A 27,880-nucleotide genomic window follows, 5' to 3' on the forward strand; every position below is an offset into this window, starting at 1 on the left:
TTCCCTTATAAACGGGTGTATTGTGATGTGCTGTCACCGTGTGCACCTGACTTCTCACTAGCTTGGATTGGCTTCCAGCTCTCCTTGTTGAATTACACAAGTAGAAGAAGATGGATGGATGTTGTGATAAATTAACAAGCACTTCAGAGATAAAAAGTGGAAACTGGCCCTCACTATGACTTCCTTTTCTACCCATTTTGTTACCTATTAACCCCAAAGTATTATTCATGGAGCATGTGTACAATAAAGTTGTAGATAACAGTTTTATTATTGTACAGAGTCCCACAGAAAAGATGAGAGGTTAGTTTCTGGTTAAACTTGAATCAGCTGATTTTTTCTCTTACAAATTTGTATAGATTAAAGCTACTAAAAGTGAGTACTCCAGTAGTGTTCGCCCTCTTTACCTGCTAGTAGTCTAGATCTGGTATCACCTAAAAGATTTCTATCTATTTATTTTTATTATTACTTTATTGTTTTATTGCTATTATTAATCATATTATATGCGCTGCTTCTGATTTTCTTGCATGAGCTTCTACTGTCGGTAGATGTCGCTGCCTCTCCTCCTCTCAGCTAAGTGTGTCAGTGTTACCGGGGGACAGGACAGGCGCATGTTTCCCTGCCTCTCGTGTTTTCCCTCATTCTGCTCTCCGCTATTCAAACCTCTGAGAGGGAAACCACACAGTCCCAGTCTGAACTCCACTCTCTGCACGCCGGTCGATCGCCAAAGTACTGGAAAATACCTCCGGGGAGCCACCTTTCTTCTTCTTCTTCTTTTTTTAAATCTTTTTTTCCTCCCTGCTTATAAGCACCGGGATACAGAACTGCAGCAGAGTGGCCGTGCTGGTTCCAGAGATGTCCTGCATGCGGAATATGGTGAGTGCCAGTTTGTTTTTCCTAATCTTGCCGTGATCTGCTTCCACTGCTGCGCATGCAGAGCTGCAGCTGGAAATTGTGTCAGTGCATGGTGCGTTGTGGTCAATGATGATCCAATAAATCAATCAATAAATAAAAACTTATGACGTGAAAGGACCGCGCTTGATAAGACTGCCTGTGCAGATTAAAGCCTTTAAAGTGACACAGTGTCGCTCTCCCAAAGTTTTTAGCTCCTAAATCAGGGTTAATCCTTACGGCTACCCAGCCGTCTGCAGTGCTTTCACCCTGTCAGTGAGTATGTTAAAGAGAAGGGGGGTTGTTGGACCCATATATTTTTGTTTTTTTTAGCCTTTAACTCTGGTCACTTTGCAGCTTTGGTGGTCTCCTGCACGTCTACTGTTGGGCCTGCACGGTTGTAAATGTTTGGCTCTCTGTTTGATGCCCAGGAGTTTGGGGACAAAAGCTGTTTCTCTGTGAGCGTCTCTGTTTGGATGGCGTGGGAGGGGGAAGGAGGTTGGTGCCTGTGGGGGGATGTCTTGGGGACTGCCAGGCTGTCGTCGTGGAGACCAGAGGCCACAGGTGACCTCTGACCCGAGAAGTCGCGGAGCGTTGCAGAAGGAGTCCTTTGACTGCCGTGGTTATGGGCGTATGCTGACGCAAGAGCAAGCGCACATCAGAGAGACAAGTGCAGGCTGTTGTTGGAGACTGCGCGCTAACCATTCCTGTAATTTAGAATTGGAGGTGATGGCGGGGTGATGCTGCTGTCTCTGCTGCTGTGAGATTGCGCTCGTCACTGCATGGCAATCACCCAGACAGCTTAAGTGCTGTTTAGGCTTCAAGTCGCCACATAAAAACACATTCCTCCGTGTGATCACCCAGGAGATAAAATTCTGCAGTCAGAGCTTTAACCTCTGTGTCTGTGACAGCAGATTGCTTTCATGTAGTTTGTTTTTTTGTGTGTGTGCAGAAACTTGTTACGCCAATCAGTACATGTACAGAGAAGTAATAATTTGATAACTATTTGAAGAATCTGCAGAGCAAATATAACGATCTCTCTTTTGTGTCAGTGTAAAACTAATACCTTGGCTGTCACACTGTATATTGATTTAAGCTCAAATAATCCCAAATGATCATGTGCTCTCGATCTATTAAAGAAAAAAAAAGGCTGTGACACTATTTATAGGCACATTGTACACTCTAGAATATTAAATCTAAGCTCTATGCGGGAGATTGTTGGATTTTTTTTAGGGCTTTTTGTTTATTTCTTTTGACACAGACAGTCTTTGGTGCTCTTCTCTCAGCAGAATCAGCCAAACAGCTGATGAGAGCTCCTCGTTCAGCTGTTTGAGCTCTGGGGGATTGATGCTCCCCCGGTGAGTGTGCGTTTGTGAGTGTGCCTCTGTGTCTGTCTCCCTAAAGCACAAGCAGCTGATGAAACACATATTCTGCTGACTATTTGGTGAGCGTAGTAAAGATTAGAGGATCCAGATTGTGGTCCATCAATCAGACTGATGTTTAGTGGGCTCTCCCAGCTCTGCACCCTCATACTTTGCTTGTTTTAATGCAGGCACCAAAGGTGCAACTGAATGTCCCCCCCCCCCCCCATTGTGCTCCATACCATGCAATATGCTGTTTATCTTGATATTATTTTGTGGCACAAAAGTGTACAGAAAGCCAATCGTGTGTACTACACTCTAGCAGATGGTGGAATGGGGAGAGCACAGCAGTAATGGCACAGTCCTCCTCATGTGATATTTCCCCTCAGGCTAGCCACCTAATCAAACACTAATCAGCTCTCCTTCCACTCACTGGTTTTGGTCTGCCTCAGCGTTCCACAGATTTCCCCTTCCTCCAACCTCTGTTCTCACTTCTCCTGATCCCGAGCTTATCCCGTTACCCTATTCTCCTTGTCCGTTTTGTGTGCGGTCATCCCCAAAACTCCATGTCTGATTGCTCTAAGGTGAAAGTGTCATGTTCTTACACTCAACACTCCTCCCCTTCGCTCATCCCTCTCCCCGTGGCTTGGCCTGATCTGCACTCAAGGCCGTCTGTCACTGCAATTAAAGCCAGGCCAGGTTAAGAAAATCACTGCAGGACCTGGCCAAGCGTGCAGGGCTGCCAGCCTTTATTCTGCCACGGTTTGATTTAATGCTGTTTAGCTTTCGAACCCACCACAGTCAAGAGTAGTTTCTATCAGGAACTGTGTAAGTAACTGGCAGCAAGTTCTGTGTAATTTCTAACCAGCGTATTAACCATGTGAACCACAATGCTCGCTGCATTAGCATGGCCCCTGTTCTCACTCAGAAGTTACAAGTGCCCATACAGAGAACACACCCAAGTTAATCATTGGCCCCAAGTGGCAGGTGTTTCCTTATAGCTCGAGATTAATCTTTGGGAGTATTTTACCGTTCCTGCCACTTCCTCTTAACAGATTTTGAAACTTAAATGCAGCAAAGTCACAACTTTGCAAATTAAACCTGCAGAGCAGTGGTTGTGTCAGTTGGCTAACACTGATTGCGATTGTTTAGCTATGAGGTAACATGGCTGCTATGCAGGTTTAATCCTAAAGTTGTCCAGCGCTATCTGCCAGAGATATTCTGAAAGTCCCCAACTTTCACACTTTCACATAAGTACTGCAAAGTACAGAACATCACAGATTCATGATGTATAACAGTTTTAAGTGTAAGTGTGAGTGAGCATGGGTGGATTTGGCATCATCGGGAGTTGGCTTGGTGGCCCACACTCATTTCTGTCAATCAAAATCAGTTTAACTGCCAGACTCACTTTTTGACATTTAATCCCTGCAAAAGTGTACTTTGCCCATTATTTGGTGGTATATAACTGACTGCGTGGTTAGTTGACCTCCCAACTGACTGCTTAACAATTACCTCATCCTCATGAGACAGACCGAACCCTTTGACCTTTAGAGGGGAAAGGTCTGAGAGTGTAGGAGGCCGGACAGACCCTTTTGTCTTTAAATGTCACCAACTCAGAAGGATGACGTGAATAGCTCCGCCGCTCACTCTGGCATCGCCTCATCCTGGGACTACAGACTCGTTTATGGAACGCAGCATTTTCCCGTGAGTCAAATGCAACCTGTTCACCTCATCTCAGCCTTATCGCTTGCTTGTGTTTTTATTGATCGGGCTTATCTCACTGTGAGAAGCGCTCACACTCACCTCCTCCCTGTAGTTATCAGCAGCAGCGTTTACCTTTTGTGTGTGTCTGTTGCGTTGCGCTCAGCCCGTGTCTCCTATTTATTCTGAAGAGTTGTAGTGTTGCAGAACAAAAGGCCACGAGTCAAAGCCCTCCTCTGTGAGTGGGCATTGTTGTATTTATATCCGCGCGTACAAGTAGCGGTCGTCGAGGCAGCCGCGGCTCTGTTCTCTCCAACGGCATTTCAGTTTGCTGTCACATCGTGTGCTCTCAAAAGAAATCAACGTGGTGGTTTTAAAGGGTACAGTGAGCTTCCATGACCTCCTAGTGTCTCCCTTATGTATAAAAGTATGAATATAGCCGCTGTAATGTCACCTAATGGTTAGTGAACTCCTGTTTTTATGGCTCGATTTTAGCTTTTTTAATTTTTGGAACCAGATATGTGGGGGCAGGAGGATGAAGTGCTAAAGCTGTATTTGGCTTTTACACTTATTCACTCCCTGTATAGTGTTTGGAAGACCAAACACAAGCAGACAGCTATTGATATACACTCAGCAGGCACTTTATCAACTGCCCCTCATTGCAAATATCTAATGCAAATATCTACCCAATCACATGGCAGCACCTCATTGTATTTATGCATGTAGACGTGGTCAAGACGACCTGCTGAAGCTTAAACCAAATATCAGAATGGGGAAGAAAGGTGATTTAAGTGACTTTGAATCTGGCGTGATTGGCTGAGTATTTTAAAAAATTGCAGATCTACTGGGATTCCCCACAGAATCATCTCTGAGGAATTATCTGAAAAAGGGAAGATACCTAGGTAGTGGCAGTTCTCTGGAGAAAATGTCTTGTTGAAATCAGAGGTCAGAGAACAATAGCAACAGTAACTCTAATTACTACTTATTACAACCGAGCTATGCAGAAAAGCATTTCTGAGTGCACAACACGTCAAACCTCGAAGCAGATGGGTCAGAGCAGCAGAAGACCGCACCAAACGCCACAGCTAAGAACGGAAAACTGAGGGTACAATTCGCACTGGGTCACCAAAATTGCACAATAGAAAACTGGAACAAAGTTGCCTGGTCTGATGGGTCTCAATTTTTTACTGCAACGTTTTGACGGTGGAGTCAGAACGTGATCTAAATCAGCAGTCCCCAAACATTTTTGCGCAACGGACCGGTTTAATGTCAGACAATATTTTCACAGACCGTCCTTTAAGGTGTCGCAGATAAATACAACAAAATTAAATGACACGACCAAGACAAAAACTGTGGTATTTTGCAAATATAATAATAAACGCGAATTTCCTGTGTAATTGTTTAACTTTATTAGCAGCATCCTCCTGTAAACCGCCAACAACATTGAGAGTAACACCCTCCTTAATGCATTCTGGCCGCTATAGTAACGTGTAACTATTTCTTTTAAAATAAGACGCACAACTACAACACGAGAAAAGACCCAGGGAAACTGAGTCAATGATAAAAATCCTGAAAAACCATAACATTTTACACCCGAGCCGCCCTCTCTTACCAAACGACTCAAGGACCGGTACCGGTCCGTGGCCCGGGGGTTGGGGACTGTTGATGTAAACAACATGAAAGCATGCCACAAAGTTCAGATCATCTCAAACTAGTTTCTTGAACATGACAATGAGATCAGTGTACTCAGTTGGGCTCCACAGTCAGCAGACCTCAATCCAATAGAGCAACATTGTGGATGTGCAGCCAACAAACAAACTGCATGTCCTGTCAATATTGACCAAAATCTCTGAGGAATGTTTCCAGCACCTTCTTCAATCTGTGAATGAAGAATTAAGGCAACACTGAACGCAAAAGGAGGTCCAACCCAATACCATCAAGGTGTACTTGTAAAAAGTGTCCAGTGAGTGGATGTCCAACATTATTCCATTTAATATTGCTTCACGATTGCGTACCAGCTTTTCATAATTATTTCACTCTGTAAACCAAATATTGAAGGATATGGACCCCTTATTGTTTTTAATTTTAAGTTTTGTTTAATTTACCTTAACAAAGACATTGAGGTCTAACATGTGTTATCTGTACACACATAACTTCTTTTATAATATACTTTTAATGAACTGCAGCTAACTAAACAAGCAAGGCTGAAATTGTGTTATAAAATGCTTCTATTCCTTTTCTTCTTTATTGTTTTATTGATACATTCAACAACAAAAGAAAGTGACTACAAGAAACATTAGAGACGGGTCATGGATAAAAAAAATCATGGACATTCTTACACCTAGTGTGTATATATATATATATATATATATACACACACTAGGTGTAAAAGCCTTTAGGTGCCTTCAAGGTCAGAACCATACCAGCACGAATTTGATGATGTAGGCCGTGATGTTTTGTGGTGTGCCATACAGTGGTTCAATTTTAAAGCCGAGTTTTCAAACATAACCACAAAAATGTCTGATTCACTGTATGTGGACAGGCTATGTTTTTATATTCTTGGTTAGCAAGTTGTATTCGCACACTTCATGAGCCAAACACAGATACCTATCTGCTTACAGCCTCAAGTGGCTACACTGTTGCATTGGCTTCATTTTTTATCCCAGCAGTTGCCGCATGCTTGAAACAGGGAAGAATCAGTAATACAGCCCTGCCAAAAGCTTATATTTTGGTACAAATTAAAGAAATGAGACATTGTGTGCCAGCGCGTGAGCTTTACAGGAGCTGGTGAGTGGATTATGTGACCTTCGGACAGAACCAGAATAATGGTTTCCTGTTTTTTACGCTAAGCTAACTGAATGCTGTGTATGTTTGCCGTACAGATCTGAGACTGGCATCGGTGTTGTCATCTAACAGTCTAACACTTGTGACTCTTCAGTTTTTAAAGTTGCGTTAACTAATCGCATTAACGTCTTCCGAATCCTTACAGACAGAGTTGCAAAATTTGTTTACAAGAGCTAACTCCTGTGTGGCAGACACAGTAAGCTCCGGTCTAAAACAGGATAATGGTATTTCTCAAGAACCAGACAGCCAGCATACCTCCCATAGCACTTTCCAGTGATGACATTGTCCAGAAGAGATTAGCCAGAGGAAATGAGTCTAGCTGACAATGAGTTTGTTGTTTAGTTGATTGGTCATACAGGTACAGTAACTGTAAGCAGGCTCTGACACGTTCCTATCTTCTCTTCTTTGTCTCCTCTCCTTCTGCAATGCTTGCTGCCATTCACATGCATGCACCGCCTTCATTTTTCAGGATCCTCCGTCTCTTACTTTGTTTTTCTTTCTTTTCTTTTTCTTCTTTTTGGTTGAACTTCTCTATCAGCCAGCTGGGAGTGACTGCCTTTGAAATCTGAGGCCCTGTAGGGGCCCACACATACAGTAATGACAGCACCTGCTCAGGTTTTGGGCTGGGCTGTCCAGCTTTGATGGGGTTAGCCCCTCTTTTCATTTTTCTGCTGATTTTCTTCAGATTACAGCAGGCCAAGGGGCACCATAAAACATCATACTCCACTGGAATGCCTTTAATAGTTTGCCAGTCTCAACATAGTGCATCCCTGGCTGGCAAGGTGCTTTTATGAGCTGAGATTCTTGTGTGCCCACCCGTTGGTCCGGATACCCACCTCAGCTCATTGGCCCACATCGGATGGTGAGGACAGAAGAAAGGAGCCACTCTCTTCTGGTTACAGAGCAGGGAACAATGTCTTCTCTCTTCTTCCTTCTCAGATCCCAGCATCTTTAGTTTGAGATGTGTAACTTGATATGGTGTCCAACCCATCCAGTAAGTTAGCCTCTCAGGAAGGGAGACTTACACTCAGACTCTTGTCCAGACAGTCCACTCAGACTCATCCCCCTCCACATGCCCTCATTTTCCACTTCTTCCTCCTTCCCATCTTCCTCTTATTTTCTTTTCATACCCTCATCCTTCTTTCCCCATTTATGCTGTCTGCTTTGTAACCTAAGTCAAATCCCTCCTGATTGTCTTATTATCCTCAAGCAAACAGACGCACTGCGTTGCCGTTGTCCAGTGAAGCTGGGAGTTTTATTTAAGGTCTGCATTGAAGGCTTCAAAGCGTTTTCACATGCGGGGGCTTTTGTTTCTGGAACTGGAAGAACCAGTCTGACCACACTGGCCTTTGAGAGGGCCAGCCTCACAGTGCACAAAGAAGTGAGCAGGAGGGAAGGGTGTAGTGTAACTAGGAACGTACAGAGCTCGCTTAGCTTAGTCCAAAATGTTGATATGGGACCAAACCATCTGTTTAGACCAGTGCAAAGTCTTCTTGCAGGTCAGTGGCTGAAGCAGTTTCCTCTTTATCCACACACCTCCCAGCTGCCATCGCAGGCTGGGAAACACGAGTCATGTGATGTCATCATCAGTAGCGCGAGGGTGACAGAGAGAAACAGGGCGTGCATGGGATCAGGAGCAGAGAAGTGAAGTTTCAGGTGGACAAACACAGGTAAACAAGTGTTTTTTTTCCGTCTACATTCCCTACTATTTAAAGACACTCTTAGTGTGAAAAGTTAACTTTGCCTCTCTGTTCACCTCATGTCTGCTTATGATTTGGGTTTAGATTTGTTTACAATGTTCCTTTTATAAAAGTGAAAGTACCTCAATTCTGGTTTCAGCTCAAAGATCCGTGTATCTACTAGCATTTAATACGCAGCCCCGATTTCTCCAGGGAAAACTTGACTAATTTGCATGCCAGTAACCTTAAAATGCTCTCTAATGCACTGAGATTTAAGGCAGCGCTGTCAAAGAGCAGCCTAAGCTGCAGAGAGAAGAGGGAAGCATCCTGATTGTTATTTACTTTGCCCACGAGGAATTCTTGTTTGCAGTGAAGCTGATTTGGAATTAGCTAACTTTATAACTGAATCTTTTCCCTACGGGGATGTGACGTCACTCGGAGCAGCAGAATCAGCCTTCCAGCTTGGAAGTGATGTGCTAATTAACGGTTAATTATTGAATGGTGCAAAATGAAGCCGTACGGTCCTCAAATAATAATAAACGGGGGTACTTGCCTTCCAGCGAGCGGTGCATCGAGAGCTCATTAATAAAATCACGCTTTCTTTTTCTGTTATATCTGAATTATCTCTGGTCTGATGGTCTATTTGTGTCTCTGGAATTCCCCCTGAGGTCTATTCATGAATTCTGTACCCAGGCTGAGCAATTAGATTTAATTTAACTGACTGTGTTCTCCAGTCAATTAAATTAAATCTAATTGTTTTTGAGATTTTTTTTATTTTTGCAACAGCAATCAAAACAAAACAACCTCATCTAGGTGATATTTCACATATCACAGTTTTTCTTGCGGCTTTTGTTGTTAGTGTAAACTCTCTACAGTAAACCTATGACCTCATTTGGCTGAATAAGGTGTTTTCCAGTAGCACTCAAGTCATTTACAGGGAAACTTCAGCCTGGGGGGGGGGGGGGAGGAGCGCTGATCTTCTGACTGGGCATTGGCCTTCGTCAGCATCAGTGTTTACTACCCGACATCATCCCTGATCAGTTCTCTCTCTCTCTGGTGCAAATGAGATCAGAAGGATTTGCTGGGATGTGATCGGCAGAGCAGTTTCACCTGCACACGGGTCACTCCACGTGTGCCTGTTAGCTTCTGAGTCCAAACCAATTTTTAGCTGCGGTGCATCCGTGTTCCCGTGTCGATTGTGCCGAGTGTGTGGCCTAACATCCAGGGCTTGCACACTCACTGCAGCTGTTAAGTGGAATTGGTTCAGGTGTAGGTTGATGTGGGAACCACTCAATTTCCATCGATGTAATCACAGAACGGTGACTCCTGTGTGAACCGCTCCAGGAAACAAAGAAGCCACAGTGAGCCTCTGCTCACCCCTCCTTACTGTAAAGAATTTAATAAAAAGCCTTTATCAGCTCAGTTTAACATTATGTTACCTGCAGCCTATGATTATGTGGCTGAATAATCGGTCACTGACTTGTTGTTGTTGGGCTGCCGTTACCAGGTTCTCATGGGAATAAAGTTACTTTTGATAACAGATTAAAAATGTCCCAAAGCCCTCAAAGTCCTCCAGCAGGGGAAACGGACAACATCAGCCACATCAGAGCTCCACGTGTTAAGTAACGGCATGGCACATTTAATCATTACCCAGTGAGAAATGTAAGGAATGTGGGTTTGTTTCCTCACACCGCTCTCGGTGGACTTATGCTCTGCGCTGAACATGGCTCTGCTGATAGCAGCAGTTGGCAAACACTATACAGGCTTTACGTGTTATCCACAGAAACCAAGCAGAACTTGAACCGGATTCAGAATCAAGTGTAATAAATATCATGCCGTTGTGCTTACAAATGCCAGCGAAGGTGAGTAAAGAAATATTTTAGCATGTTGCTGGTTTCATAGCTGTTGATTTCCTTTTTAAAATACGGAAAATACAGAAAAAAAATCGATATTTTCCTTTTACAGAATGCCGGACATGCATTTTCTCAGCATGTCAGGCATCATAAACTGCATATTAATACAAAATTATCACGCAGACTAGATCCAAGTATGAAAGTAAGAAAATTATAATCCAGCGCCAAATTGTGTCATTCTTGGTTAGTTGAAATTGCATAAGCTAAAGAGTAAAAGATGTGATATGCTGACCAGCTCATGAGCAGCGAACCTCATATTTAGAAGGCAAAAAGTGAGAAATGAACCATGAAAATCACCATAATAAGTTTATCTTGATAGATAAAATGAAAAAACAAGAACGATGGCACATGTCATCAGGAGCTTGCTCGGAGAGGCACTGTTGGATCGTTGGGTTTCCCTTTATAAAGTTAGATATCTTTGAGGTTATTGTTCAGTACAAATGAAACTGCACTGAATTGAACAGCTTCAGTTCTTCGTGGCTTTTATTCTCTATTCCTCTAAAGCGCTGCTGTAGGGTGGGAGCAGCATTCTCCCCCATATTTCTGCACTCTGTGTTTTGATGATGGCGGTGGAGAGCGCTGACTAACACATCCAACACGTCCAAATTCTCCCATAAAATGTTCAGTTTGGTGTAAATCTGGACTGTAAAAGTCAAAAGCATATTATTAGAACAAAGAGCAACTCTCTTCTCCATATTGATTTGAAGTGACCTGCCTCCTACCAACAAAGAAGAGCTGCTGCTGGATCCTATCACTGAAGGGGTCAAGGATTCAGTTTTTCCTCCGTAGTGCATCGCCTAAAAAAGGCTTTCTCTGCATATTGTTGGTTTCAGGAAAATAAGATTTCTCTCTCTGTTTTTTTGTCCTTGTTTTGTTTTTACACCATTTCAAAAAACAATTCTCTAGTAAATCTTAGCATTTTTAATGAGTTCAGCTACCAAAAAAATAGCAGCACTCTTTAGTGTGCAACATTCTTTATTTTCATATCCTCCACGTGTGTCATTCCTTAGCTAAAAAGTCGCTTTAAAAACAACACCTACAATCAGCAAAATTTCTTGGCAACTCTTTGATTCCTGATTAGCTTCAAATTCTTTTCCCATCATAGAGTTGTCAGTAAACTCCGGACTTCTGATTGCTAAACCTGATACTGCTGTAATTGCAAACTATGATCCAGACTATTGTAGCAACAAGTACTGTAATAGGAAGGGCTTATGGAACAATACGTTGTTTAGTTTGTTCAGAGATTAAGGCCTTCATCTCGGCTCCCACGCTACTATCTAACTCATCGTCTCTTGTGGCTGAAGAGCAGTTTTTGTTTTGAATAGCGGATCCACATGTTTTTCTAAAGCTTCGTTTAAAGCGTCTTGTGGAACTAGTCGTGTCGTCCTGTATCATTTCTATTTTTTATTAGATGCAAGCCAAAGCCTGAGTCAGAATTTGTACAGTTATATTTGTGAACATATGGAAATGCTAACAATTTGGCACCATCAGAAATCCAATAGGAACGTGTAAGTTATGGCAAAAGATGGGAGTAGCAACAGCCCCATCCTGTATGTCATACAGCTTATATCATCATCAGCTATTTACATTGATTGTTATACATTTCTTTTATGTTGTTTGCGAGCCTTGATCTACCTATAAGTCATAATCATACTCCTTTGAGCAGTGTTTAAAAACGACACGTTTACACAGACACTAAAAGAGGAAACGACTTTGAACACGTTAACCTTCCCATTAATATCACTAAAATCAACTGATTATAAGGATAAAAATAAAGATGGAAACGCAAAACAATACTTTAACCCTTTAAAGCCTGAACCATGAAATAATTAAAAAAAATTTTACACATAATTAATAATTTTTTTGTAATAATTAAATATTCCATCCATCCATCCTCTCCAGATTGTCCTCATCAGGGTCACCGAGGGGCTGGATGTTGATGATCTGGTGCGACATGCAGTTGCTCTGTGGGATGGATAAGCATGTATGCTTTGTGGAAGTGTGATATGTAAAGGAGTGAAAGGGGCAACCTAAAACAGCAGTGAGGTCAGCTGCTCCACACAGCTGTGTATCTACACCTCAGCAGAACAAATCCACACAATCATAACTTGCCTAATCCTAAAACACCTATAAATATTTTTTTTGTCCTCGTAAGGGAGACGCAGATTCATACTGTGATCGCGTAAACATATGTGGATCCCCGAAACATGAGTCATATCAGGACTAGATGAACATAGACAAACCCACATGTAGAGGTTGAACTTATAACCTCACAGATGGAGCAACGCAGGCATTTGTCCAAACAAACTTATGCAATTCTTTTCACACTGCAAATTGATTATATTTTAACAAAACCTGCTCTTATTACTGAGTCACAGTTACATAAAAACCACAGAAGGGTTGGTGAATAAATTCCCCCCATAAATAACACAAATAATACCCGTGGCGCTGTGAGAGCAGGTCCCTGCGAGGGCTCTCACTTGTGCTGTCTTGCCAAAATCAAACTGATTTATGTAACATCAGTCAGCTACAGATCAATATGGTGCAGCCGGTCAATCCAGATAACACCAACAGCTGTGGTCATTGGATTCTTTGCAGAAATACTGCGAAGTCAACAGAGACATTATAGCCAAAGCACACTGTGCAGGCCTGCGTCGATAGGCAAACTGATGCAAAGTGAGGAAACCCACATCAGCCTGAGAGGAAGTCATCACCTGATTTACTGAAAGGCAGACGCAGCCAGTCAGATCACAAACGTTAGACTTCTGTATCGAGCTGAAAATCTCTTAAGAGTAATCCTGCAGATTTTTTTTTTTAAAAAAAACCCTGCTGAACTTTGAGTTTCACGTAAGTTTCGTGGTTTTCTTTTCTGGGTCAGTAATTGTTGATCCAGCTGCGAAAATTATTAGTTCGAGGTCTCATCTGTCTACTCAGGGATCAGAGCGATTAAGTTGCCAGCTCACATCCACTGACAACATCAATTTTGAGAGTAAAAGGAAAACAAGATGAATGATATGCATGGCAGGATTTTGTAGTAAATATATGTGACATGCCACATGCAGCTGATACTGGTACTGGTGGTACTGGTGCTCAGTGGCTTCTGTTTTTATGTGAAGAGCATTTTTCTACCATATTAGTTTCTCTTCACTGGCTAAATTGAATCTAAAAGAGGTATTGAGACCTTGAGGTATTTCAAGTAAAGCACTGCACCACATGAAAGTACATAAAAGATGGGCCGCTGTGGTTTAGGTTTAAATCTGGGACTCCCCACCATTTGACCTTAGAACTGAAGAAGCTTCTCAGATGAGAGGTGAAACGTCTTCAAGCAACTTAGAGAAGTCCAGACGCTTTTCTTTGCAAGCTCCTTTGACTACAATGACCTGGATGACTGAGAACCTTCACAGACATACTTACAAATCCACTCTTTCGCACACTATGTGTTTCAACCATTACCAAAGAACAGCTGCAGAAAGCACTTTAAAATCAGATGATTCTTTTGGATGAACCCTCTACAAGTGACTGCCTGAAATCTGGAACCCACAGGCGTCACCCATTGTTCCGTTTCCTCCCTTGAGATGCTCTGCCAGGCCTTTACAGCAGCCACCTTCAGTTGCTGCTTGTTTGTGGGTCTCTCAGCCTTCAATTTTGTGTGTAATAACTGAAAAGCATGCTCTTCTGAGTTGAGATCAGGTGACAGACTTGTCCATTGATAAGATCTGATTGCTTTGCCTTGAGTCTTGCAACATTTGTCTGAATCTGAGCAGAGCGTATGGCCCTGTGCACTTCAGAATTCGTCCTGCTACTTCAGTCAGCAGTCACATCACCAATAAACACCAGTGACCAGGGTCCACAGGCAGACATGCGTGCACATGGAGTAACATTTATCCTGCCACATTTGACAGATAATACCATGTGTTTTGGTTTCATCTGTTCAAATACTTTTTTAAAGCAGGTTCTCTCAGGTTATTTCTGGCAAAGTCTTATCTGGTCCTCTCACTCTTGAGTGTAAGCAATGGTTTGCGCCTCATCTAAACCCTCTCTGGCTCTTGATTGTAGACTTTGACAATGATACACTTTAGTTGTCTCCTGTGGTCGTCCAGGTCTTTTGGTGTTGCTGAGCAGGCCAGTGCATTCCTACCTTTTAAGAATGCATCAGACTGTTGATTTGGTTATTCCTAAAGTTTGTGCTCTCTGTCTTATAGTGTTATTTTGTTTCTCCAGCCTAATAATGGCCTCCATCACTCGCACTGTCTGAGGCTGAAATGCAACAGTGAAAGACCTAAACTGCAAATTCAACACTCTGAATCAGCTTTAGATATGCTGCTGCTTGTGAAATAATAAGGCAACAGGCCTCACTTTGCCATAAAACCGCTTATCAGTTAGTTGTCCATTAATTTTTAGTCTGAAAATTGGCAACTGTGTATACAAGTGGCCTAGACAGTCAATGCAAAACTGTTGCTAAAGCCTTTGATTTACGACTAAAAGTCTTCACTTCAATCACATATTGATTGTTTGACTTCAAAACTGCTGCGGTGGCAAAATTATAAAGTTGTTTTTTTCCAACAAATTTGGGATCTAAGTGCATGGTGGAAACTTGTCAAGCACACAGTACGCCAGTCCTAAATCATACCCTACCTAATCATTCATTTTCCTCTAACTGAAACTATAATTTACAAAATGGATATCATGCTGTAACCAGTGATTAAGACCATAAGCTCAGTAGGAAAGTGTTTGCCGAGGTCATAAATCAAGCGAGATTCTAACAATTTCTTTCTTGTAGGTTTCTATACAGTCAAACTTCAATTTTAAGGCAGAGGAGCCTCCTTTTAAAACACAGGTGCTAATAGACACATTGGCTTTGCAGCTTTTCAGACCCCATAGGTACAGTTTATGAATTAAAATCAAACAACAGCCACTGATATCATTAAAAATAAATCCCCTCTCGCCACTGCGGGTGGTCTGTCCTTCAAGCTCGGGTCCTCTACCAGAGGCCTGTGAGCTTGAGGGTCCTGCAGAGTATCTTAGCTGTTCCTAGGACTGCGCTCTTCTGAACAGAGATCTCGAATGTTGTTCCTGGGATCTGCTGGAGCCACTCGCCTAGCTTGGGAGTCAATGCACCTAGTGCTCCGATTACCACTGGGACCACCGTTACCTTCACCTTCCACATCTTCTTAAGCTCTTCTCTGAGCCCTTGGTACTTCTCCAGCTTCTCATGTTCCTTCTTTCTGATGTTGCTGTCATTCGGTATCACTACGTCTATCACCACGGCCGTCTACCACCACTATGTCTGGTTGGTTAGCCACCACCATTTTGTCCGTCTGTATCTGGAAGTCCCACAGGATCTTAGCTCGGTCATTCTCCACCACCATAGGGGGCATCTCCCATTTTGACCTCGGGACTTCCAGGCCATAGTCGGCACAGATGTTTCTGTACACTATGCCGGCCACTTGGTTATGGCGTTCAATGTATGCCCTGCCTGCTAGCATCTTGCAGTCTGCTATTATATGCTGAATTGTTTCAGGGGCATCTTTACACAGCCTGCACCTGGGGTCTTGCCTGGTGAGATAGACCCCAGCCTCTATGGATCTTGTGCTCAGAGCTTGTTCTTGTGCTGCCATGATTAGTGCCTCTGTGCTGTCTTTCAGTCCAGCTTTGTCCAGCCACTGGTAGGATTTCTGGATGTTAGCCACTTCCTATCCTTCCATGATGGTTTCTCTCCTTCCTCCTCTTTCTTGGGTTTTTGCTGCCTGAGGTATTCACTGAGCATGCGGTCGGTTGAGGTCATCTTCCTGATGTATTCGTGGATCTTTGTTGTCTCATCCTAGACTGTGGTACTGACACTCACCAGTCCCCGGCCTCCTTCCTTCCGCTTAGCGTATAATGAACGAACATGTGCAGTAATAGTAGGGTTTACAGACGAGGGTTCCTAAAATCCATCGGCACTTGCTTCTTGGAAGTTGCAGAATGAAATGTCTGTGTCTGCTCTCAGGTATGTGCTCAGTAGCATGTATCTATAGCCATGACAAAATATGACCTTTAACCTCCGTTAACCTCTGGCGTATTCATCAAGAATAGGGGCAGTCTGAAACCAAACACTGGGCAATGCCACGTCCAACCATCAGGCAAATTATAGCCCATGTTTCACAGACAGACCAGTTGTCATCATGGGTTTCATAACATGAAGTTTAACCTTTCATGCGCCGCCCTCCCTGTCCCTCAGTTAGAAAGCAGACAAGAATCACCCAGAAGCACTTGTGCTTGAGGCGGCATTTCCAGTTGCATCCGTTTGGACTTCACAGATGCTAAATGACATAAAAGCTACCATCGGAGACGCAGAAGAAATAACATTTAATGAGCCTGCTCTTTAGTGTCTAGTTTCTTCTGAATGGCCTCTGGGCCTGTGGAGAGGAACTACATCGCCCGTCTGTAATGAATAACCTGCTAACAATTAGAGACTGCTGCGTAGCACTCCTGTGCTGTCATGCCCCAAAGCCAGAGAGACACTCTCACACTCACTCATTACAGACTAGCATGTAACAGTCAATCACAGAGCAGAGCTCTTCTTTGCTTCACGTGTAGTATAAGGTACCTTCCCTATCGGCCTCAGGCACAGCTTACCACACTGCTGCTGTTCCTGCTGCTGACACATTTAGACTCTCAAAGCACGCTCATATAAAACGAGACTCACATTCACTTACATCAGTTCCATCTAAGACTCTAGACTCTAGACTTAGACTCTTAAACTTTAAAGTAGGACATTAATAATTACCGTATATTACGTTTTTAAACAATTTATAATTAAATGAATAACTAACACAAGAATAGAGCTTGTGCTGGAAATTCACCCGGGACTCTGTTACATCTGGTGTGCGGTGCTTGCCGAACGGCACCGTAGGACAAAGTGCACCTCTTGATTTTTGTAACGATGACGTTGCTGGCCATATGCAAAGTGACTAGTGTGGTGGGTATATCAAGGTATATCCTTAAGTAAACACCATGACTCATTAGCTTGAATAATCACCGTGAGCAGCATTAACTTGAAGTAATTGTTTAATGTATAACTTTATCAGTCTCTCACTCTTCTTTCGGATGTTGTTTCAGTTTATTATCATGTGCAGGGATTTATTTGTGCACAGCTCTCTGAAGGTCCCACCACAGCATTTCAGGCAGGTTGAACACCGGACTTTTGGCTGGGCCTTCGCGACACTCTCTTTTTCAGTCATTCTGTTGTAGATCTGCTGCCATGCCTGGATCACTATCCTGTAGCATGACCCAATTTTAGTCAAGCTTCAGCTGTCAGACAGATGGCCTCATATCTGACTTCAGAATGCTTTGTTATACAGAGGCATTCATGGTCAGTTCAACAACTGCAAGGTGCCCGGGTCCTGTGGCTGCAAAACGAGCCCAAATCATCACATCCCCACCACCGTGCTCAGCAGCTCCTATAAGGTGTTTGCACTGTGCATTATGACTACCACAAGATGCTGTCACGGCCTTATTTTTTGATGGGAAGTGTCCCTCAGGACAGGCTGTCAGAGTAGGTGTTAAATATAGTTGCAGAATTCTCTGTAGAATAAAAGAACTCGGCCTAATGGTAGCAGCTGCATTTTCCACAACTGACAGAAAATCTAGCGAGTGCAGCTTTGATAGAGCTTATATAATGAAACAGAGAGTGTGTGCTGTGTGGGAGTTTTAGATGTAACCTGTAAAACTTACCCCACAAATGTAAACAAACTTTGATCGTGAGCAGGGGAGCGAGAGAGTGAGTGCCGAGGGAAGAGGGCAGGGGATCTGGAGCTGCGAGTTGTGCACATGCCTTTCTTTCTTTTCTTTTTTTTCGGGAGTGCGCTGAGTGACCGGCGCACACACAAGTGTGAGTGAATGTCCGTGGGAGTGAGCCTTTAGTGCATCAAACACTGACGAGCCCGAGCTTGTGTTCTGCTAAGCATCTTTGGAATTTGGCTTCACCGCGATTCTCTCCTCTGTCGGAGACCCGTTGTAAGGGTTTGAAATGTTCCCTCTTCAAACTCGAGCATTTCATTGAAAAGCATACAGGAGGTCTGATTACAAGATCTCAGGAGGGATCGTCCTTGAAGTGCTCTTCTTCAAGGCGTGTTTTGTTTTCTTTGTGATTGCAGTAAAGTGGTAAGGGTATGGTTTTCTAGAGGACATGGAGAAAGGCGCATGCAGGGTTTTTTTTTGTTTAGCAAGATGTGTGAAGTATGTGTCTCCTGACAAATATTTTCTCATTTTGGAAATTGCAATTATGGTGTTGTTTGGAGACAGGACGTGATGGTCAGCTCTGTACAACAAAGTTGACAAGTGGTGCTAGCAAAACATAGCCCCTGTGCATCTCTTGCAAAGAAACACATCAGAAGAATGCGTGTGCATGTGAAAGTGTAAAGCATAGGAAGCATCTGTTATCTTCACAAGGCTTGAATTAAAAAAAAGGTTTAAAAAAAGCTGATCGCTGCTTTAAAGGAAGCATAAATCAAGGGCAGACTACTTTGAATCGGACTATAACTATTCAAGGCTGGTTGAAGGTGCTGCTTTGATGTGCACGCACGCACGTGTGCGATTTAAGGGGGAGTGTTGCATTTCAGGGCCCCTTTGGCTAGTCAGGGCTGGGCCGTAAATCTGGCCTTGTCTCCCAGTTTACTCGGGCCCATAAACTAGAAAGCAATTATGGAAAACAACTGGATGCAAGATTTCTTCCGTCCTTCAAGACTTGTGGTTGCCTGCTGAAAGGATTTGTATCCTCTTATCTACCCAAAAGGAATAGCATTGCCTCGCCCACCCCCTCACCCCGAGCTCGGCTTCCCATCAAGAATCGATTGGGCTCTCGTATATTTGGTAGATAGAAGGCACGTGCCGAGTAAAGTAGTCGGGCTAAAAATACTGAGTCAGACCTTGACCAGTGCCCATTAGGTTTGGCACACTCATGATTTATTCATTTGGTGTCAAACACATTCAAACACACACACTCATTTAGGCTGACTCACATAGTTCATGTCACTCTCTGACCCAGGTCTCAGATGGACAGCAGCAGAGAACCACACTTGTTAACAAAGCGTCTGACATTCATTACCAGTGATTATCGGGTTTCTTTCCTCAGCCTGAGCTCAGCATGTTATATCGGCTTATTAGGAAGCAGATTTTTTAGTGGGAATTTTGTTTTGTTTTGTTTTTTAACGTTTCGGGGGGGGGGGGGAAGATAGTATCTCATGAATATAAACATGAGTTGCTTGGCCTGCTTTGATCTGGGCCTGGCTGAGAGCCCCGAATGGAGTGGGCTGGAGCTGCCTTTGCACAGCTCTCTCTGCCCATTTTAACCATTTGCATAATTGCCATAACTGTTGAGGCCAGCAGTGCAAAACACTTGATAAATGTGGATTGTATTAGAAGCGAGAGGAAATGCCGGAGTGCCACTGTGGGTGTCTGTTCTCAAATGTGGTAGAAAGTAAGAATAAAATAAGGATGCGAGTATGTCACGAACGTGAATCGACACCTGGAAGGCCCAGTCATCAGCTGGGATGATCCTAGATCTGATCTCCAATATATTCCTGCCCGGCACGCAGACTTTTTTTTTCTAATTTCAAGATTCATTTGAATCGTTAAGCAACACAACATTTTAAATGGAAATTGCACATGAAGTTTCTCTTTAATAAGTACAGGCTGTTTCTTCATGCTTGTGCCTGCTAAGTAATGCACATAGTAATGCACATAGTGTTAACTTTGATGGCATTTTGCTGTTGCATAACTGGAAATGTGCTGCTGATTAGCAGTCAGTTCCACTGACTAGTCTTTGCTTATTTTCCCTTTATTGCTCTTACTAATGCAGGCTTCAGTAGGAGCAAGAAAACTCTCATTTTACAATGCTTTTAGGGACTCTTGTGAGATTTATGAGTCACCTGCTAAGCAGCATCCTGGGAGAGAAATAATCAAATACCCACACTTCTCTTAGAGCATGCTTGCTCTGTCGGGTTCAGTCTCATGCTGGCATACTTTTACCTTAGAGTGTTTTTTGGCAGCTGCATCTCAAATAGTGACAAATTGCACAAAGAAGGCAAATTTATCACCCCCCTCCACCCAGGCTGTCTGTTAATGTATAATGTAAATACAGATAGTTGCTGACAAGTATGTGCGGTCAGGACCGATGCTAAGTATTCGAGATTGGTAGTAAATGGGCTAAAACAAGTAAAAGGTCCCTATATGGCCTCTTTGAAGTCTACCTGTTCTTTAGGTGCCACATCAGTTGGCTGAACATGAAGGGAACCCCCTCCTCCCTCGGGTCCTGTTTATAGTCGGAAAGGCTGCGGCGCACTTGCATGTTTTATGGTCTCGAGAACGTTTTATGGCTGCTGGGGGTGTTTATGCACGGGAAGAGAGAGGGTCAAAAGGGTGAAATCAATAGTGATCCTTAATGAGGTTGCTGAAAAGAAGGAAAGGAGCGGATATGCCGGCAGTGAGAGGGAGGCTGTATGGTGAACACGCTGACAAAGTAATCAGGCCTCTTACTTGGGTATTCTGGTGATTTAACAGCTTGTTTCGTTTTGGCAACAGATAATGCAAATGAGTGTATTTCCAACAGTAAATTTAGTGTCATAAAACAACACACGGTGTGACAGGCTTTCATGAAAGGTAGGAAAATTTGCAAAGAAAATGAGCTGCCACAGGACTTGATTTTCCATAATGTGCATTGTCAACCAAAAAGCACCTCACTCTGCCTTTTTTAAGGAAATGAGTTGTAGTAACCTAGCTGGATCAGAGTTGCATAACAGGCTTACGATGGGACATATGCTGTCTGACCTCAGAGGAAAACAGCATTACCCTGACAGGGTACACGTTTCACATAATCCTGTGGTCTTTTCCCTGTGGGGAAACATAACTCAAGCCTCAGAGATAACCGTGATAACACTTTTTGGGGATTTGCCCTCTTTTTACATCATTTCAGTTTCATTGCTGTCGTCTAACGCGCATTGAGCTCAGCTTTTACAAGTTTGTTTTCTAGTGCGGTGCTGTGCTCGGCTGCAGTGGGAGGCTGCGTTGTTCTAGCTGTGCTGTTGGACAGCTGTCTGTACGGACAAACGCGTGTCAGCTCAACCGCGTCCTCAGAGGATTAACATCCACTAACAGTAGTAAGAGGGGCAAGAGGTGGGGTTTATTTCAGCAAAGGAGAAAAGCCAGTGTCAGTCACTCCAACATTTTGGTCCACAGTGAAAATCTAAAAAAATACTGGATGTGAATCTTTCCAGTAAAATATGTCAGGACATTATAAATGGATTGGCACATTTATTACAACCCCAATTCCCCCCCCCCCCCCCCCCCCCCCAAATATTGGAACATGGGCAGTTAAAAGATGGAAAAATAAGTGGTACTAAAAAACAAAAAGCTGGAGGAACACTTTTATAACTAATTAGGTTAACTGGCAGCAGTTCAGTAACATGACTGGGCATAAAAAGAGTATTCACAAATCTGCACAAAATTGGGTCTACAAATAGTATATCAAATTCATTATAATGTACAACATGAAATTGCAAAGACCTTGAATATGTCATTATCAACAGTACATGATATCATCGAAATTATATCCACAGGTATAGGTTAAAGCTGTATCAAGAAGAAGCTGTATGTGAATGTGATCCAGAAACACTGCTTTCTTCTCTGGGCCAAAGCTCATTTAAAATAGGAAAAGCAGAAAACTGTTATGTGGTCAGAAGAATCGGAATTTGAAATTGCTTTTGGAAAACATAGATGTCATGACCTCCAGACACAGAGAGGGACCATCCGGTTTGTTATCGCTCTGTTCTAAAGCTTGCATCTCTGATGGTATATGAGTGTATCAGTGCCTGTGTGACTGGCAGTTATAGCTTTAGCTTTTAAGAGAACCATCCAGCATCCCTTTGTTGGAACTGTTGTTATACAGATATTCATGGTTTGGTAAATGGTAAATGGACTGGTTCTTATATAGTCCTTTTCTACTCTTCTGAGCACTCAAAGCGCTTTACACAACTTGTGCCTTCACCCATTCGCACAAGCACATTGGATGCATCAGAGAGCAATTTTAGTATTTTAGGTTAGTATCTTGCCCAAGGATATTTGGCATGCAGACAAGGGGAAGCCAGGAATCAAACCACCAACCTTCCGATCAGTAGATGACCTGATCTACCCCCTGAGCTACAGCCACCCCTGCGGTTTCCATTGTATTAATCCAGTGACTCATTCTCTGACCTCTACTTCCTGTTTACTCCCAGTGTTTTGGTTTGCATGCATTTGCATTGCGATGCAAAAGATGCCTTGTAAATGCATGCCTTCTACAGTGCTGGTGGTAAACATCAGCTTATTGTCATGGCATGACAATGGAAGCTCGACTTTGCAGCTCTGCAGAGCTGCTACCACAGTCACAGACTCCTTTTCTATAGTTTGACATGTATAAAATTTACCACTAGCAATATTTATGATCAGTTTATCTACTAAAGAATGACAAAACTCTAGGTCAACAATTCATTTGAGGCCACAGTGAAAACGCTATGGACAAACATCAAATTAACTAATTCTTTGTTTTTCTCTTTTTTACAGAGCACCTTCTCTCCCCACTGTGACCTGTAATCAATGGCAACCTCGGTCCAGACTCTTCCTTTGACTCGTGGCCCCAGCAAAAACTTCCGCGACCCCTGCCCAGCCCCACCCCTGTCCCCACGTTGCGGCATGGGAAGTGTAGGCAGTCTGGTGGAGAGGCCGGATGTTTCTCCGACTAAAGGCAACCGAGCAGTGCCCCAGGTGAGACCGAAACACAGCAACGGGCTCTTGAAGAAAGGCTTCACCCAGAGAGAGCTGCTCAACTACCTCAACATCAACAGGTGGGTCCTGATGAGGAAAAAGTTCCCTCGTAGGAATTCGAAACAGCAGGTTTTTGAAGGTGAAAAAGTCTGCAAGGTGTTATAAAAATGATAGAACTTGACCTAAGCAGGCTTACTTTGCTTCCAAACAGAAAAGAGCCTAAAGCGAGCCCGAGCAACGACGGCAAGAAGGATATTATCCCGGGCCTCAGCGCTGTCAGCGCACGGGAGGAGGATAACGTTTATGCTAAGGTTTACCATAAGGATGGCACTGAGGTAGATCTTACAAAGAACTCCCTGCCAAGCGCGGGCAAGTACGAAAAGGTGACTATGTTTCTTTAAAGTACTGCGAATAGATCCGTTCAGAAGTTTTATTTCTTGATGTATCAAAGAAACTCAAAGGAGGATATTCTCATTTTCAGCAAGTTTATTACATGGCTGCAAAATACAACTAAAACTATAAAAGTCAAAATGTTAACTTCATGACCAAGGAGACTCAGTAAATATAAGAAAAAACTCAATATTTTTAGTAATTTGAGTAAAACTACCTATAGCATTCTCTACAACGGTCAATACAACAGTCAATATGAGGCGTTCTGCACAGATCTGCACAAATGCAGATGAATGACTTCCCATTGTTTCCTTTTTAGAAATGATTTACAGTCAGTGAAATACTTCTAGGGCTGTGGTAAATTGATCCATATCACATTTATACATCACTGGCAGCATGCTGAAATACCCCCATGGCGTTGTCACCTAGCTGTAAACATCTTCCATCTCACTGGCACAGATTGACAACCTGCTCTGAATGTATTGCACCAATCAAATATCACCTTTATTTCCCTGCTTGAATTAATCAACGCTATTGATTTAAAAGAGACATTGTGATTCATGTTTCGTAGCCTTGCCACCTCTCGCTACTATCTTGCTTCCTCTCCTTTAGGCACGTTTGAGGTCTTCGGCCTTTAAGCCTGTGACCCCCAAGAATTTTAGCTCAATGCAAAACCTCTACCCGTCTTCCAAATCAGAGGACGTGGATCATGGCCTCTCTAACGGCTTGAACAGAGCGTACGCCCATGTTCCCAAAGCGGTCTCCACCTCGTCTTCTTCTTCCTCACCGTCACGTCACGGAGGACCGACGTCAGCCGGCAACAAGGTGAGCTAACGCTACAACCTTCATCCATCCTGTTATTATTATCTCGCTTACATTTGTTAATCTTGGCGGAAAGCTGCGAGTTGCGAGCCGGGGGAGCGAGATCATAGGTGCACAACAATTAACTATGCGCGACTTATTATAAAATTCATTTCCATCCATTATTTATGGCTAAAATTAAACTTTTTTCAGCTCATTAATGCTACACTGATGAACAGCTGTATAATTATGACTGTGTAGGCCCTCTCCTCGGTGTGTGGGATGGGCCAAGAAGATGACAACTTGTCAGACTCGGGCCATAACTCCATGAGCAGCCTGCCGCCGTACCGACCTCCCTTCCGCCCACACCTGTCTCACATCAGGTCTGCTGCAGTATTAGTCTTAACTATACTTTGAGCTGAAAAGCAGTGTTGCTATATTTGATTTTTTTTTCATGGTTAATGACTGTGTGGGTTGTGATAATAGAAGAGATTTTAATGGCCTTTGTGGATTCTTTTCTTTTTTTAAAAAAAAAATAGTGCATCTATGGGCCACATCAATACCATCGGCTCCCTGGACCGCACCTCTCTGGGAATGAAGGCTGTGGGGTCAGGGGGCGTGCCTATTGGGGAGATGGCATGTCGAAGCATGGCTACTCTGAGCCGTATTGCTCCATATAGCGCGGAGGCTCCACCTCCTTATGAATGGACGCTCTCCCTGTCTGTGGAGGAGGTGGTGAGTGCTGGGGGGTGGGGGATGAGTGGTGGGTGTGATTTAAAGATTCCTAAATGCTTCATGCTGTTGTCTTTTCCAGGTGCGGGATCTGGAGGAGCGCCTGGTGGAGAAAGAGCATGAACTCAAGCAAATGAAGAGAAATCTGGATGAGAGCGAGGGCGCCATCGCACAGGTGACTCTAATCATCTTCTTCTTCAGCATCAGTCTACGCACCCGTCTTCATCACCCTTTAACGTCTGACCTTTTCATCTCCTACACCGCGTTCAGGTGTTTGAAGGGAAGCAGCGTCTGTGGGAGAAGGAGGTGGAGGAGCTGAAGCGCCTGTATGCTGCTAAGCTGCGTCAGGTTTCCCAGCATGCCCAGCGTTCCCAGCGCAGCCTGCAGTTGCAGCTGTTTAAGGTCCAGCAGGAGAAGAACCGGCTGCAAGAGGAGCTCGACGGCATGAGAAAGGAAATGTGCCGGGAGGCTGGAGCAGTGCCCAGGCAAACCAGTCCGACTCTGGAGGAGACGCAGTGGGAGGTGAGGCTGTGGAAGGCCAGGGCAGTCACAGTTCATGGCAGGGAGAAGCACATAAAAGTAACTACAGGGAAGAGACAAGATATCTGGATTCCTTGTTTGTCCTTTTTGAATCATGGCGACCCCTAGCCTCCTTCATTTCCCTTTGACTCTCTCCCTCTCAGGTTTGCCAGAAGTCGGGGGAGATCTCCTTGTTGAAGCAGCAGCTGAGGGACTCCCAGGCAGAGGTAACTCAGAAGCTGAGTGAGATCTTCCAGGTGAAGACAGAGCTCAGGGAGACGCGAACAGAGCTGCGCAACAGGGAACGCCAGATAGATGCTTTAAAGCTTGTCCTGCAGGGGACACAGCGTCACAGACGACCTTCTCAGGCCGCACATGAAGACGAAAAAGAAGCTGAAGAGAATCCATCTGCTCGGGCGATAGGTAGAGTTACATCTCTCATGTCTTCATATATTTGGGTTAGTTGCACTTTTGGGCACAGCAGCTCTTTCACACCACAGTGTTTGTAGGCCACAGATGTGTTTTTAAAATTAAACTAAGCGAGTCGTCTCAGATAGATGATTGGCTTATTTTCAGTTCTGACATTTCAATGTCTCAACCCAAAAATCAGGTCGTTTCAGTAACCGGGGCAGGAATTTAAAATCAGCCAGTGTTTTTCATCATAGCCCCCCCCCCCTCCCGACGGCTCTAGCTGAAGCCATGTGAACCACTTTCTCTGCAGGAGGGTGCGGGGGCCCCACAGAGGAGCGTCTGCGCGCAGAACTGCTGCTGGAGCGACGCCAGAGCGAGGCCCAGGCCATGGCTTTCGAGGAAGAGAGGCACACGTGGCAGATGGAAAAGGACAAGGTCATCCGCTACCAGAAGGAGCTGCAGGCCAGCTACTTAGACATGTACCACCGCAACGAAGCGCTCGAGAGGGAAGTGCAACAGCTGAGGGCGAGCAGCGAGCAACAAGGTGGAGGAGCAGGCGGAGGAAGCAGAGATGGCACTTTGGAAAAAGAAGCGCCTGAGCTTAGGAAAGAGAGAGCAGGTGACAAACAAGAGGACACACCTTCCCCTGGTCTGCCGTGGATAGAGCGGATCGAATCATCGGAAATTTGACTGTGACCTACTTGTTTGCAATGCAAAGTGTGTCTATGGAAGACCATATCTGCCAGGACAAGGGGGAAAAAAATCAAATGAATTGATGTTGCTGTAATAAAATTGTGAGATAACAAGCAAATATTTACTGATAATAATAATAATAATAATAATAATAATAATAATAATAAAAACTAAAAGACTTGTGTCAAAATAAAGGATAAATGATTAAAAATTTTGATTTAACAAGTCAAAACTGTAAAATTATTAGTCAGATTTTATACTTTGTGTGTAATCCAATTCTTGACTTGAACCGTAAGTCCAAAAACATGTGATACCAAACATTCAGTCCAAAAACAAGCATCATACGCTATCATACGCTACTCCAAGTGATGACCATAAAAAAGACAAAAATAGGTCAAAATTTAATGTGCTACATTTTTTTTTTTAAATTATCACATCAAAATTTATATCTATTATCCCAAATTAAGTAAGTCAACCTGGACTTACTGAAGAGTATTTATTTTTAGCATAATTAGCTTTTCTTTGATTTTTTTCTTCTTTTCATGGTACAGAAGGACTTCCACAGACTGCTCACCCTTCTTCCATCTCTTCCACTCCACCCTTGTTTAATTAAAACCCTTTTCCTGCTAAAGCTGGACCCCCAACCTCACACAGAGCCAAGTGATATTGAGGTTCGTCTATCCTTGTTGTGTTAACGCTGTAAAAAGAAAAAAAATACAGCCAAGCACCTAAACGGTCCAACTTAAGACTTCTTTTTATTGATAAACCTGTAAATGAGAAAATTGACATGATGATTGTGACTGCTTTGTGTTGATTTGGGTTGAGCCTGACCGATTATACCAGGGGTCCCCAATCCCAGTCCACGAGGGCCCTGCAAGTTTTAGATGTGTCCTCGATCCATCACAGCTGATTTAAATGGATAAATTACCTCCTCAACATGTACCGAAGTTCTCCAGAGGCCTGGTAATGAACTAATCATGTGATTCAGGTGTGTTGACCCAGGGTGAGATCTAAAACCTGCAGGGACACTGGGCCTCGTGGACTGGGATTGGGGACCCTTGGATTATACAGTAGTTAACATCTCACAGCCTCTTCAGTGTTTGCAGACGATCTATAAATTCAGGGTTCACCTGGACCTTTGGAGCAAACAGCTTCTTTGGGTTAATTA

At 43.5% G+C, this 27,880-nt stretch overlaps 1 protein-coding gene across 3 annotated transcripts; it reads left to right on the forward strand.

Moving 5' to 3' along the window:
* The first annotated feature begins 602 nt into the window (after nucleotides 1–602).
* n4bp3 (NEDD4 binding protein 3) lies at nucleotides 603–26,864 on the forward strand. 3 transcript variants are annotated; one of them, XM_006781645.3, is made up of 10 exons: nucleotides 603–873; nucleotides 22,966–23,246; nucleotides 23,378–23,549; nucleotides 24,169–24,381; nucleotides 24,619–24,740; nucleotides 24,897–25,092; nucleotides 25,172–25,264; nucleotides 25,360–25,611; nucleotides 25,773–26,031; nucleotides 26,330–26,864. In XM_006781645.3, exons 2-10 carry the CDS (start codon nucleotides 22,999–23,001, stop codon nucleotides 26,707–26,709), a joined length of 1,935 nt encoding a protein of 644 aa, XP_006781708.2. In that variant the 5' UTR covers nucleotides 603–873; nucleotides 22,966–22,998; the 3' UTR covers nucleotides 26,710–26,864. The 3 variants fall into 3 exon arrangements, with proteins under 3 accessions (XP_006781708.2, XP_006781709.2, XP_035765564.2); XM_006781646.3 differs by lacking the exon at nucleotides 603–873 and adding an exon at nucleotides 3,858–3,953; XM_035909671.2 differs by lacking the exon at nucleotides 603–873 and adding an exon at nucleotides 8,268–8,464.
* The last annotated feature ends 1,016 nt before the right edge of the window (nucleotides 26,865–27,880 follow it).

Source organism: Neolamprologus brichardi, chromosome 2, assembly GCF_056152115.1.
Source record: "Neolamprologus brichardi isolate AB-2024 chromosome 2, ASM5615211v1, whole genome shotgun sequence".
Lineage (NCBI taxonomy): Eukaryota > Metazoa > Chordata > Actinopteri > Cichliformes > Cichlidae > Neolamprologus > Neolamprologus brichardi.

Bases quoted from the DNA above. Each gene is read 5' to 3' on its own strand.
- n4bp3 (XM_006781645.3), top strand. From the start codon at position 22,999: ATGGCAACCTCGGTCCAGACTCTTCCTTTGACTCGTGGCCCCAGCAAA. The intron at 24,382-24,618 runs GTGAGCTAACGC...ATGACTGTGTAG, and splicing joins CGACGTCAGCCGGCAACAAG to GCCCTCTCCTCGGTGTGTGG. The intron at 24,741-24,896 runs GTCTGCTGCAGT...AAAAAAAAATAG, and splicing joins CCACACCTGTCTCACATCAG to TGCATCTATGGGCCACATCA.